The 14,250-nt window shown below is 44.9% G+C and overlaps 3 protein-coding genes across 3 annotated transcripts; 2 read left to right on the plus strand and 1 right to left on the minus strand.

Moving 5' to 3' along the window:
- Positions 1–768: 768 nt before the first annotated feature.
- Positions 769–2,245, minus strand: LOC117849303 (BTB/POZ and MATH domain-containing protein 1). The gene is made up of 2 exons (XM_034730857.1): positions 2,201–2,245; positions 769–1,746 (listed from the first exon to the last, which is right to left on the minus strand). The coding sequence occupies exons 1-2, from the start codon at positions 2,243–2,245 to the stop codon at positions 769–771; spliced, it is 1,023 nt and encodes a 340-aa protein (XP_034586748.1).
- Positions 2,246–2,272: 27 nt separating this feature from the next.
- LOC117849304 (uncharacterized) lies at positions 2,273–2,914 on the plus strand. Its single transcript, XM_034730858.1, has one exon. The coding sequence runs from the start codon at positions 2,273–2,275 to the stop codon at positions 2,912–2,914; it is 642 nt and encodes a 213-aa protein (XP_034586749.1).
- Positions 2,915–11,627: 8,713 nt separating this feature from the next.
- Positions 11,628–12,691, plus strand: LOC117846902 (uncharacterized). The gene is made up of 2 exons (XM_034728023.2): positions 11,628–12,204; positions 12,365–12,691. The coding sequence occupies exons 1-2, from the start codon at positions 11,872–11,874 to the stop codon at positions 12,542–12,544; spliced, it is 513 nt and encodes a 170-aa protein (XP_034583914.1). The 5' UTR covers positions 11,628–11,871; the 3' UTR covers positions 12,545–12,691.
- The last annotated feature ends 1,559 nt before the right edge of the window (positions 12,692–14,250 follow it).

The raw sequence follows: 14,250 nt of genomic DNA on the forward strand, positions 1-14,250 counted from the left end.
ACACATATAGTCATCTGGGGACAGATTTTTATAACCAAAATCTGTCAGATTGTGTGCCAATCAAATCTGACATCGTACCTCGTGCTGGTAAACCAGAGGACAGGATCACCACTGTTTGGATCAAAGCATGCATGTCAGCAAAACAGGACCAAGACAGTACAATCTCATCTAATTGACTAGAACAAAGACAAGACAAATGAACTAAAGTTACTTCAAATTGCTTCAAATTAAGGATAAGCTATATACTTAACAAACATCAAATGGAAATAAAAAAATTTAAATTAATTAAAAAATATGAATCAAACTGTACTGTACTATAACTCATGTGCACTGTTATATCAAGGTAGCAATGAGAAAAATGAAAGAGGCAAATGGCAACAAAAATGAAAATTTACTAATTACTTACTCTAGCAACTCCACTTACAGTCCGTTACATTTGTAAAAGTGTGCAGTTAAAACTATAAGCAGCTTGTGAAACTAAATTAAACTGGAAATGTTTGCACAATAAAAGAAACAAACTTTTGATAACCATACAACACATTTCATTTCAATATAAGGAAGGCCAAGGGTTCTGGATTGCAGGCACCAATCAAGCTTGATTCCAACACATATTCAATCTCAGAGCAATCAAACAATGTATGATAATTAAAGCGGACAAATGGACAAAGTTTAGACAAATTTTGGACACAAAATCTGTCATCCCAGAAATAGCACAACTCTTATCAAGTTATCATAAACCAAAACCGACTATGATTGATGTATGGTCACTCAGGCCAACTGCTTCATCACAACATCCAACATGAGAGCAAGGCAGTTGCCTTTTATCTTCTGAAACCCTTCAGTCTCCATAACCGCTTTCATATTCTCAGGATGAGCGATGAACTCCAAGCACGCAGCCTTGAGAGCATGGCAACCATTTTCCTCTGCCACCGCCAAGGTACCGACCACCGTGTTCACATCGATGCGCTTGCACAGCATCTCCTCGCACATCAGCTTCAGCCTCTCAAGCTTGAACCTATGCGCTGCGGCAAGCAAGCCCTGGGCCATCGCCACGACCTCTTCCTCCTCCATCTCCGGCAGCGCGTCGGTGTACATGAAGTGGAGCATCTCCTTGAACACCTTGGGCTCCACGCCTTTGATCTCCATGCGACGGCGGGCGCCACCGGGTAGCTTCTCCTTGGTTGCGGTTGCGTCGAGCAGCTCCGCCTCGAAGGCCGGTGACCGTGCCATGAGGAGCCACCCATGAGCCTCAAAGGTTTCCCCGGCGACATTGATCATGACGTCCGTGCCTTGCTTCTTCCACAGCAGTTTGTTAAGGTGCTCCCGCAGGTCGGACGGCGGCACAACGACACGCGCCACCGGAGCTGCAGCGTCGCCACCGCCGGTGCCGTCGCCGCCTTCTTCGGTCCAATCTTCGAAGACGGTGATGTCGCACCTGACGGTGAAGGTGTCGTCCTTGAGACACCCCGACATGGCCAGATCTTTCCACTTGATGAACTCCTTGAACCCGTTGAGCCTCGACGCGTTGCTGAAGACGTGCGCCTCGACGCCGCGGCTGTACACCGGGTTCCCTGCCTGATCGAGCAGGGTGAACTTGAAGTCTACGGGGTCCGTGATCCGGTAGACGCCATAGAAGCTGTCGACCTCGAGCTCGAGGTAGAGGGAGATGTGGCCGTCCCTCCACCAGGACTCGGCGACGTTGGGGTGGTACTTGATTCGCCAGCGGTGGCCGACGGCCTCGAAGGGCTGCGACCACGAGAACCAGTTCTTCGGGATCTTCCTCGACGTCGCGTACCCGTCTATGGTGAGGCTGTGGCAGTCGGTCACCTCTCGCCGGCCGATGGTGGAGGCCGAGCGCGAGCACCGGCGGGCGGCGGCGGACAGTAGCAAAGCGGCGGCGGCCGCCGCCATGGCGTCGATCGGCACGCAAAGAGATCGCCGGAGGATAGCGTCTAATACGCGATACGCGCTGATGAATGTTTGTTATATTTATTATATATATAAATATATAAACATGGCACGTCGTGGGCAGCTTGGACACCAGTATTTGCAGATGAGAACCATTACATTCCAATCTTGATTACGAATCTAAACCTAAAAAAACCAAACGATCGCCGTTCAGTTCATTTGCAAACAGATCGTTTCCTGTCGTTCGCAAATTCCTCGTAGGCTCGTAGCCCACATGTATATTTGAGCAAACATATAAAGATCCTCCTCCTTCCTGGTCTCCTGGTTCCATCTGCATGGTGCCAAGGCCCAAAACCTAGCGACGATGCTGTCCGCCGCCGGCCGCCGGCTCTCGCGCTCCTCGGCGTCCACCATCCTATGGCGAGAGGTGAGCGGGCAGCACAAGCTCACCATCGACGGGTGCGTCCCTTCCACGAAGCTCCCAATGGACTGGTCGGCGACGTCCAAGACCTTCGAGGCCGGCGGCTACAACTGGCAGATCAAGTACGAGCCCTACGGCTACGGCAACAGCTGGAGGGACAAGTACATCTCCGTCGCGCTCGTCTACGCTGGCGAGCAGAAAACGGACCCCCTCGAGTTCACGTTCAGCCTGCTCGACCATGCCGGGAAGCCGGTGCCGAGGTTCAGCCGCTCGACGGAGATCTGCGTCTTCGGTCGCGAACACGGCCGGAAGCAGGGGTTCCAGGACTTCATCCGGTGGAAAGACCTGGAGGAGTCCGGGTGCCTCCGGGACAACCGCTTCGCCATCCTGTGTGACATCACCGTCATCAAGGACTGGGCCCTGAGCACCAGCGATGACGACGACGCGAATGGCGCCGCTGCCCGTGCCGTCATGCCGCCGCCCGACCTGCACGAGCACCTCAGCGACCTCCTGTGCAAGAAGACGGCGACGGACGTCACGATCGACGTCGGCGGGGAGGCCACGTACGACGCGCACGGGTGGTAAAGTTTTAATTGTAAAACAGCTATATGTAAAATTTGGCCAGGACACAATTAATATGATTCATCGGCAATACTCTATGACCAGGCCAACTAAAGCCAGGGAGAACCTAGCCTAAAAACTGGGCTCATCTCTAACAGCTACTCTCTACCTCCCAAAAAGAATGCAATTTTAATTATATAAAGAAGTAAGTACCAGTGTGAAATTTAAAATAACAATGTAGCCCACGTGGTGAAAAGGTGTTCTGTAGCTGTGTTTGGGCCTCACAGGTTATTCCGGTGCTGAACCGAACCCATGCATCCAAGAGGACGACAAGAGGCATTGGCGAAAGCTGGCGCCGAGAGTTGTTTGCAGGCTTCGGAAGACGTAGCTGAGTAAAGATCGATTGGCATTGCGCAATTTCGTCGAACACATGTCAGAGTGGTTCAAAAGAGCGCGGGCGCAAACAAGCAATCACACGGGAAAAAGACGTGTTGAAGAAGGGGCCATGCCCCAAACCGAAGAGAAAGTCACTAGAAGATCCGAACCAGGATGTAGGGTAGTGTAAATGTGACGGTGTAATTGTCGTACTGTCCTCAAATATTATCCAAATATAGCAGTTATGTTGTACCAAGGATAATTTTGTATTATAACAATTCACTTTTGCTATGCATCTAAATATATATTATATCTAGATACATAGTATTATCTAGAAAAACTAAAATGATCTACAATTTAAAATGGAGGGAGTATATCACAAACACAAGCACAACTTGATGCTGGGATATTTATATTTTGTATAAGTGCTGTTAGTGTTCGAACCCCACCTTAACATTGTACCCTCTGTTTTTACTGTTTTTTGACTGTTATTTCGTCCAGTCCGCCACCTGCTTTTTATTTTCTCCTGGCCCCACCTGCTTCTAAATATTGTTTTTGTTTCTTTACTGTTATTCCTCCAATCCCCCAACTGCTTTTAGTTTAATCGGGTTTCACATTGCAGCAAAGTGAAAACAAGTCTACAACTACATTGATGGACTTCAGTTTGATTTAAATTTACCAACTGCTTCAAGAAAAGCTACAATTTCAAGCATTCATCGGCATGGATATCGAACAAGCTAGTGAAATTCAAGCAAATGAAACAAGAGAAGTTTTCTCACAGCAAGTCAGCAACAGCAAGAGATAATGAAGTATAGCTGAATAAAAGACAAAAATACTGTTGCAACAAAATATTGATCGATGCTTATAAACCACTGTGCACGTGCGGCACGTATTTTAGAAAAAGAACTTAGAGACCTATGAGTCTATCACACTTGAGGTCGGCCTATAATTCGTACATTAATAAGTATATTGTAATTATTTACGATAGAAAATTGAAACCATACTGTAATTCTTAATTAAAAAACATACTATAACTACTTCATCCATACAATATAGTTACTTATTTTGCATAGCACAAACAATCACATGGACTACATAAATTTCATACTTTGTTTGAGATGGATCTTATGCCACCATCCAATAAGATGCATGCTAGCAAATGGAAAAACTACATCACAAACAACACCCCTTAACACACGGACGGGAGCTTGCATCTAGTATCACATAACGATACATATCCCATCAACTGAACATCAATCTCCATTTACAGTTGACGAAGTAAAAAATATTATTTACATCTGAACTAAACTCTGATAATAAAAGGCTGCATGTGACGTCAGGCTGATTGAGCCGTTGTGCGTCCATGTAGCCAGGCAGCAGTTAACAGATAGCCAACCAGTTCCAAATATTCTTCATCGTGTTATGAATCATAAGTTGAATTGTTACCGTATCCAATAATAAAAATAAATAAATAATACTTATATACACATTATCAAACTGACATGTATTATTATGCTTCCAACACATCGTTATAAACAATGTTCTTAGTTCTCGTCCCATCGTTATAAACAATGTTCTTAGTTCTCGTCCTAGGAGAGTCAACATCATTGTTAGGTTTCACCAAAACCCATGTAGTCTTTCGGGAAACACTTCTTGACAACGCAACATAAAGCTGTCCGTGCGAGAACATGGGTTCAGGGAGATATATGCCGACATTAGGTATCGTCTGTCCCTGAGCTTTATTAATAGTCATAGCAAAGCTTGGTCTGATAGGGAGTGTAATATCCTCTAAAGGGGACAGAGGTATTCCAAGTGTTGTGGTGGCTTGATTGTTTTGCCTTCAGCCTTCCCTGGCCTTTGCACGCCTCTTCTCCTTTTCGTCCTATGCCAAACTGGCATATTTATCTCTTCTCTTTCACCTTTTAAGTTCTACCGGATCAACATTTTCATTTTCTTCAAGAATTGCAAGTTTGAAACTGAAATGATGAGCAGACAAAAACAAAACCAAGTAATTCGAGATGAAAAGAAAAGATATATACCATGCTCCGCGCCAACAACTGTGTCTTCTACTGCCAAATGAGGCCGGCCAAATTTTCCTTTTGACCTCTTACGACCACGTCCAGATCTGGGGCCAATTGCGTTTGTCTTATCACCAAGTGGACAATGATGATCCATCGGATATGAATAGCTAAAAAAACTCCTGCAAGATGAGAGGGATTAGATCTAATCGATATACCAGTGTATATTACACTAATCATCTGGCATTGACCAATGAGGAGACGCAAAACATTACCTGGGTGACAAACTAAGCATGTGCATGTTAATCGGAGAATGCGGCCGCCTCGTACACACGAGGTGAGCTCACTGTAGAAACCACGGTTGCTGTAGAAGGTTAGCTGGGCGATGGCTGCGAAGAGGTGCTGAGAATAAAGAACATTGAGATTGTAAACCATAGAAAGATCAGACAAAAGGAATATTGAGAGGATAGCGTGGAGGGCCTGACCTTGCCTTCAGTTTACAGCTGTGAGATGTCGGCCTGCTTGGCAAGGTGGACTTGGAGGCACCTGTGGGCGCTGGGGTAGGATCGGCAAGCCAAACGTAGAGGTCTACCTTTTGCAGGCGTGCAGCGGCGGCGGCCCCTTAGCACCGAATACGGCTTGGAGGCACACGACAATGATAGCTCAAAAGGAGACGTCCTTCATGATGTGATACAAGCAGAAGAAACCAATGCGTGACTCAAGCAGAGGTAAAGGAAACAACGTGACGTGATTTGAAGCAAAAGGAAAAAAATCACCATGATTAAGATTCCTTTTCTAAATCACCGTTGGATGGGTGAATAAGCTTCCTTTCTAATCACCGTGATTAACGTGCACGGGTGGATGTCTCACACGGAGGAAAAGTCTTGGACCAAAAATCTTGACGCATAATTAACGAGTGGACAAACAGGTACGCGCCAAACATGGCAAGCACAGGGGGCACGGTGATCTCGATGCAAAATTGACGGGTGGGACGAGGTGGGTGCACATGTGGGTAAAATTCTTTCACGGTGAAAAAAGAAGCCAAAAAAGGCAGAACCATTTTAGAAAGCTTTGTTTTCACCCTTTCTCAAAACTTTGGTACCCCTCTCCACCTGTCAAGTAGGTCCTGGTAAGGGAGTTTAACTTTGAGTAGGAAGTGTTTTCAATTGTTCTGGATCTTTATAGTATAGATAGATAGATAGATAGATAGATAGATAGTATAGATATAGATTAACCCTAACGAACTTCAAATTTTCAATTTTGCCAAAAGATAGCCACTCTGCTAGTACACTGGATGCAAAAAAAGAGACGAAAATAAAAAACCTACAATATAACTGTATGTGTATATAGCATTTGGTTTAAATTAACTTGGCCGCCATTTGCTTCACGAGAAGCTCCAACATAACACTAGGGCAGCTGGCTCTCATCTTCTCGAACTCTTCCGTCTCCATGACCGCCTTGAGATTCCCCGGGCGGGTGAGGAACTCCAGGCACGCGGCCTTTAGGGCGCGGCAGCCGTGCTGCTCCGCCGCCACCATGGTCCCGGCCACCGTGCCCATGTCGATGCGCTCGCACAGCGCCTCCTCGCACACCAGCCCCAGCCTCTCGAGCTTCTACCTCCGCGCCGCCGCGAGCAGGGCCCGCGCCATGGCGACGGCGTCGTCCTGGTCCCCCTCCTCCGCTTCTGGCAGCGCGTCGGTGTACACGAAGCGGAGCAGCGCCTCGAACACCCTGGGCTCCATGCCCTTGACCTCCATGCGGCGGCGGACGGTGCCGCCGGGCACCTTCTCCTTCGCCGCGGCGAAGAGCTCCGCCTCGAAGACCGGGGACCGCGCCGCCAGCAGCCAGCCGTGTGCGTCGTACGTGGCCTCGCCGCAGACATCGATCACGACGTCCGCGCCCTGCTTCTTCCACAGCAGGTTGCTGAGGTCCCTATGCAGGTCCGACGGCGGCACGACGACGCGCGCCGCGGCCGGAGAAGGGAGGGGAGAGTAGGAAAGAAGATAAGGGAGGGGAGAGGAGGAGAGAAGGAGGAGAGAGAGGAGGGAGACTAAAGGTTCCGGGGAGGCGTTTAGTCCCGGTTGAAAATACAGTTAGGACTAAAGGTCCCCCTTTTAGTCCCGGTTGGTAATTCCAACCAGGATTAAAGGGGGACCTTTTAGTCCGGCTGGTGTTTCTAACCAGGATAAAAAGCCCCCTCGTCCCACTAGCTGTTACAACCGGGATTAAAGGTAGCTCTTTAGTTAGGATGGAAGGTCTTTTCTCTACCCGTGTGTACTCCTGATGCTAGGAGAGGCATATGCACGTAATCGTTCAATGACGTGTTGCTTAAGGCATATATGATGACAGATGACATCCCATGCACCAGGGGCAAAGCTAGAGCTCAGAGAACCCTGGTGCATCGTCTTGGCATGCATACATATCCGCCTACTCCGACCACACTCTTCTATTTGATAGTTTTGTTGAAAGATAATTGTCAAATGTGGGCGGATTTGGCCATTGTTTTTCTATTTACATCTGTAAAGTGTATAATATTATAATATAATTATTAAAGCATTTTTCTTGGTAAACATAAATCAAAGATAAGAAAATAAAGACTTGCTTAGGTTTCTTATGGTGGAACATATCCAACCAGATTCGAACATCCAGTTAAGCACGATTGGATGCATTTACGACTAATTATACTTTCAAAGTTTCAAGGAATGAACGGTAGGTCTCAAGATTTGTAGTCCCAATTTGGGTTTTAAATTTCATTTTCAGTATTTTTTGGATTCCCATCAAAATGATCGAAATTCTTGAAATTTCAGATGAAATTTAAGTTTAGAAGGTAGATCTTTCAGCGAAGAGAGCGATATTTCGGATGAATAGTGATTCCGATCATGATGGAATTTTTATTCTCTCCCAATCTCATAGGCATTCAAAGGGGTAAAGGGTAGAGTATGTGCACATGCATTTGGCAGTTAGCAGGGTGCGTAGGGATGTATATGTGCTTTGTAGAAAGAAAATGATGTAATCGCTTATGTCTATATCTCTTAAAGCAATTTATTTAACTAGAATGCACTTGAGTAAACAAGGAAGAATCATCGATGCTGAGCAATCTTGGTTTGCTGTCTCACGAGTGGCCACCTGATGCTTGGACCTGTGAGAAGATATATTTTTATGAATGTGTGATTCCTCTATTCCTAAATACTAAATCAAGATTCTAGATGCTTGAGCAGTTATTAGAACTGTGAAGGCACATATAATTAATCTTCAAATAGTGCAAACATTATGCATTTATGCAAGCTTAAAGTTCTGAACAAACACGTGTGTACCCCATCGATGGATATAGCAATTTATAGCTAATTTGGCTACGGCAACGGAGTTGATTGGCTTGCTGCACGCCTTGTCCAGACCCAGCGGCAACGGGAAGAGTACTCTCTGCCTGGTGCATCAGTTTGACCAAAGGGGAGTGCACATGAGGTGATTATGGGCTATTAACAAGGGAAAATAGCTTTTTACCATGGTGCATGTGCACCAGGCAAACACTACTTGGCTTCGCCCTAGTGCACGCCGCACATGTGCCACAAATATATTGGTTTTCCGTCATCTTTTTCAAGACACATTACTGACATAGACAAGCACATGTGTGCACCCACGTTCATGCCTACAAATACATGTACACAATTTTACCTTTATAAATACCTTTGAGATATTAAGTTGGCAAATCTTGAGATTGATGAAGTCACCAGTAACGCTCACTATCGATAAGAACGTCGTCTACCACTGAAAGAATAACGCCGATTAAATCCAGAAATAAAAAAAATGCGAGCGCCCATGCTAAATTGAGGACTTTGAATGGATAGATTTCACCATAGGAAATATTACCAGCTGAGCTATGCTCTCTCATGTATGCCTCCCTAGCTCGGCATGTATCATTCTAGACGACGACATCGACTGATTACAACCATCGAATCTCAAATGTACAGTTTGGAATTGTCACTTGAAAAACAAATACTCCCTCCGTTATAAATTGTAGGTTGTTTTAGCTTTTCTAGGTGTATAGATATTATTATGCATCTAGTGTATGTTTAGATGCATAATAATATCTACGAATCTAGAAAAACCAAAATAACCTGCAATTTGGAACGGGGAGCGAGAAACAGACAGTAAACGGAACGGAGGTATAGAATCTCCCACGTGCTCCAACAACAGCATCCATTACTTTTCCCAAAAGGGAAAACAACCCATTGCCTCTGGCAGAGTTCCCATAGCGCCGCGGTGGCCCTCGCCACTGTTGACACGCTCAGTTTATGGGCTCCCATCACCGTCGCACCGCCTCCTCCGAACCTGCATCAATCGCCACGGCATGGCCGGAGTGGCAGTGTCGCGCATTTATCATGATCTTTTTTTCTTACGAAACAGATTGAGCTAACACGAAATCGTCACCACCAATGCTACTTCTACGCGTTCTTCCGAAAGCCACAGAATAATCTTTTTTTTCTCTAACCCCTAACGTACGCCAGGAAGAGTTTTGGCAAGAGGCTGGCCGCCCATAATTGCTTGGTGCAAGTTTGTAAGAAAATAAAATAAAATCAGTTGCAAGCTTGTAAGGAAAATTGGTGGGCGTCCGTAATCAGTGGAGCAAGGGATGAGTTACTGCAGCTTAAAAAGTAAAAACCAAACTTATGTTTCTTTTTCCTAAAACCTTTTCAAGATAAATATGTCCATATCTATGTAGATATGTTTCGAAGATTTATACAATGCACCCACCCATTTTTGCAACCTAGAGTAAAGTAGACTATCAAGCTACTCTAAAAGTCCAAATAATGCACTCAAGTCGCAGGTAAAAAATGCAAAAGCATAAAGATTATGAATAGCGGCAAAAACAAACGGCGGACAAACGCTACCACTAGTATATGTTGCTGGAGGGTCAACAAGTTAGCCAACGACCCACCAAGGTTTCACTAACGTGATGAACAAGATGGTTAGCTAACTATTTTCTATCACAAGAATGTATCAGCGATAGAAAATGGTCTCATGACCCACTTCTTTCATAGTTTAACCGTAAAAGATGAGCCTGTGTACGCAGGAATCTACTGCAATTGTTTTTGTAAAATGCAAACGCCCGAATATGGATAAACCCCGAATCAGCCATATACTATACTCAAGGGAGATATACAGATGTAACAACCTCTTAGCTAGGGCAAGGCATGTGTGGCCAGCGAAGCGGGGTGAATTATGCAAACTGAGGATAGAAGTACACAATTCGGTAATTTGGATAAGTCTTGTGTCCGTATAGTCTTTCTTTGGTGCAAACCGAGCTTAGCACGGTTGGTGTGTCTCACAGGTGAGGATCGCACCCGCCCAGGCTCGAACCCGGCTGCGTGCACGCTTGGGTGCAGCTCCTCCGCAGCTGCATTCCAGGCCACGCCACGGCGGCACCGGTGGGCCCCTCTGCTAGCCTTAAGTGAAAAAATATAGTCTTTCTTTTGGTGTTTCTTCCCCAAGTATCTTTCTACTTTTGGCTCAAGGACAGTAGATCACTAATGCTTTGACAACGCAACAGTTATCAGCTCTAGTAATCAACAACTCCTTTATTGTCAATACTCCCTCCGTTTCATAGACATAAATTACGTCCAGATGCGTAGCAAAATCTATGTATCTAGAAAAAACAAAAAAAACTACAATTTGAAATGAAGAAAGTACTAGACAATGATGATTTTTATTATGGTTAGATAAAATAAGTGCTCTCCGTCTAGATGAATCCTATGGTGGAAAGATAAAAAAAAATACATAGAGGTACTGAAAAAAATACTGAGAAATACCAAATAAGTGGGACAAGTAAAAAAAAATAATGAGTTTGACATGAACTCCCTGTAGAACTGATCAATAAGAACTCCATTCACTGGTAGAAAACTGAGCATTAGTTCCGGTTGGAGAGATGCATAGGTCTCGAAAATCTAACTGGGACTAATAATTCGGGATTAAAGTTCCCCATCTTTAATCTCGAATCTTTTATCTATCTAGGACTAAAGATAAACCTTTAGTCCCGGTTGGTAATACCAACCGGGACTAAAGGGTTTTTGCGTAAAAAATATTATAAATTCCCGGAAGGCTCTCCCATGCACACGTTGTAAGTCACAAGTCACGCGATTGAGGCTCCCCCCACGCGCACGTCGTAAGTCACATGTCACGCGATTTTTCACGCGAAATATGCACGTGCGCGGTGCATGGGATTCGAACTCCTGCAACCTTTTACCTTGCGCGTAGCTTCCTTACCATCTTACCTACACAGCATATCCGACTGAGTAGGGGATGTTATCCTTTTGAATTCATCTGTGGGGGACCGTTTAGTCCCGGATCTAAATTTCGTGATTCGTGGAGACTAAAGTGACTCTTTAGTTCCGATTGGTGTTACCGACCGAAATTGTTGTTGAAGATGAAACAGGTGCAGAAACTCCGTCCCCGGCCCATCCCCCATAGAACTCCCTATAGAACCGATCAAGAAGTACATTTCAAGCAGGTGTAGCAAGCCAGCAACTCCATCCCGATCCCATCCCCCAAACCAGATCATTAATTCCAAATCCAACCTCGCCGCGCAACCCAATGGCAACAATGGCCGTCGTCTCGAAGGCGGCTGACGCGGTGGCGGCGCTCTTCTCGCTGCTCATCGCCGTGGCGGCGCCACTGTTCGACTCCCAGGTCGTCCTGTCGCGGCGCCTCTACCCGGCGCCGCTGGTGAACGTCTACCGATGGTTCGCGGCTGAGGTCGACCACTACCTCGTCGCTGACCCGCCGCCGTTCTTCCGCGGCCTCGTCTGGCTCGCCCTCGCTTTCCTTTGGCCGGTCTGCGTCGCCAACCTCTACGGCGTTCTCGCGCGCCGCCGCTGGGCCGCCACCACCTCCCTCATGGCCGGCGTCTTCATGCTTACATACTTGGTAACTGTCGACCTTCCTCCTGTGTTGTTCTTACCCACATACTGAATCTTAGCTTTAATTTAACTGGACTTGGTAAAAATAAGGTGAAATTTAAGTAGCAGGTTTGTTGGGCAAATTCTTTCAATTTTCAACTAATTTTCATCTTGTTCATGCATTTCAGTCTGCCATGTTTGGGGAGATGTTGGGGTCCGGGAGAGCAACACCGAAGCTGGTTCAGTTCTACGTCCCATTCGTTGTGATTGCTGTAGTTTTAGTTTTGCGTGGCCTCTGCTCATGCTCGCAGGTGCCGGCTGCTGCAGTTTCGTCAGTTGAATCCGATGTTCACAAGAAGAGCGTCTAGCTAGCTAGATTCACAATAACTCAAGGATATATCTTTTCTTTGAAAATCTGTTCAAGTATCACCAGATGTCAGCTGTATCGCGGAGCGAAAATTATTGTAGTCACTTATAAGTTATAACAACTCTTCCAGTGTAAGAACTTCAAGCAGGTCGATCAAAGCCTAAGATCCATACCCAAATTTGGTTGATTTAGCGATCGAGATTTTATCAGGCTTGCTGCAAAAGGATGACCAAAATTTGATCACAGTGACCTCCTTTCTTTCAATGCGATACATGGGCCATCATTGATGAGTTTTTAATTTGTTACGCTCAAGGTCTGGTCTTCGATTAGAACCTGTTTGTTTCCCCCTCTAGATTATATAACCTAGATTACGGTCCAAGGGTAGTGGGGTAAAAGAGCATCATGGATCACAAATATACATATAATCTGAAATAAGCTAAGATTATTTGTGGTCCCAATGTAATATTTTACTGTAGTATTCTTGATCCATAATCTAACTTATATAATCTGAGTGGATTATAATCTCAAATAAACGGAGCCTAAAAATTGGTATAGGCGAGGACATGATCGAGGAGCACCTAATAACACCATCGTGCTGCCAGCTCCTGCTTCAAGAGCACTATAATAAGCTAACGAGGCGCACAAGGCAAAGGAGGGTATAGGCGCTACTACACCAGTTTTCTTGGTCATGTATTAATATAATTAATTTGTTAAAAACATTGATGATTTTATTGTTGCAAAATTCAAATCCCAGAATACACAAGCGTAGCAACCTCCAGACAAGTTGAACTTCCATTCCTTATACCATCGCGATTGGTGATTTTTTCCAGATAGGCCATCCGTACTAGCTTGTAATAGTTGCCGACAGCGATATATATAAGTCCTGGCCCCCAAGTTTTATCTAGCGTCACAAATTTATTGAAGACTATACGAGGCGGCTCTTATTATGAGAAGTCATAGAAAGTGTTCGAGGCATCCTTGCTGGCTCTAATTATGAGTCAGCGCAACTAATTTAAATTTTAGTGTTTTTCAAAAATTAATAGCTGTTCATACGGGTTTGGAGGCAATCTTTATATGAAATTGTAGGTTTCGATGGGATCTACAATTACATAGTTATTTTTTTAATTTGAAGTTGTTTTGATATTCAAATAGTTGGCCAATGTTTTATACAGCAAAGGTAAAAAAAATAATAGAACGCCCTATTGCATGAAATATAGGTGGGAGGGTAGGGGGTTGGCGTTGTGAGTTTAAAGCCTGAAAACCACCCAATCCTGTATTTCGCGTGAAAATATGTGACTTTGTGGCTTGTGATGCGCGATTGTAAGGTCCGATAACAAGCTAGCATAGATAGTCTTAGGTATCAGTGTTTTGTTTGCGTACTGCTAGTTATATAATTCGACAGAACCCGGAGCCTATACAGTGGAGGGTTTTGTGCAGGAATAGTGTGTATCCTGTATACACATTGTGATCTAAAATCAGTGGACCTCTACTCTAGCTGGTCATCTAGGATGTTGTCTAACTTAGTAGTGACATGAAGTCCTTTGGAAATAACTAGGCAACAGTATACATGAACAAACAACTACTTTTTGTCTCCAAGATGCGGCAGCATAAAATTAAATTAACACTAACACTCTCAGCCGGTTCACACATACGAGTAAAATTTTATTTAAGCCAATGTTTTTAATTTTGGCAAAAAAAAGATTAATA

The sequence above is a fragment of the Setaria viridis genome, chromosome 3 (genome assembly GCF_005286985.2).
Source record: "Setaria viridis chromosome 3, Setaria_viridis_v4.0, whole genome shotgun sequence".
Lineage (NCBI taxonomy): Eukaryota > Viridiplantae > Streptophyta > Magnoliopsida > Poales > Poaceae > Setaria > Setaria viridis.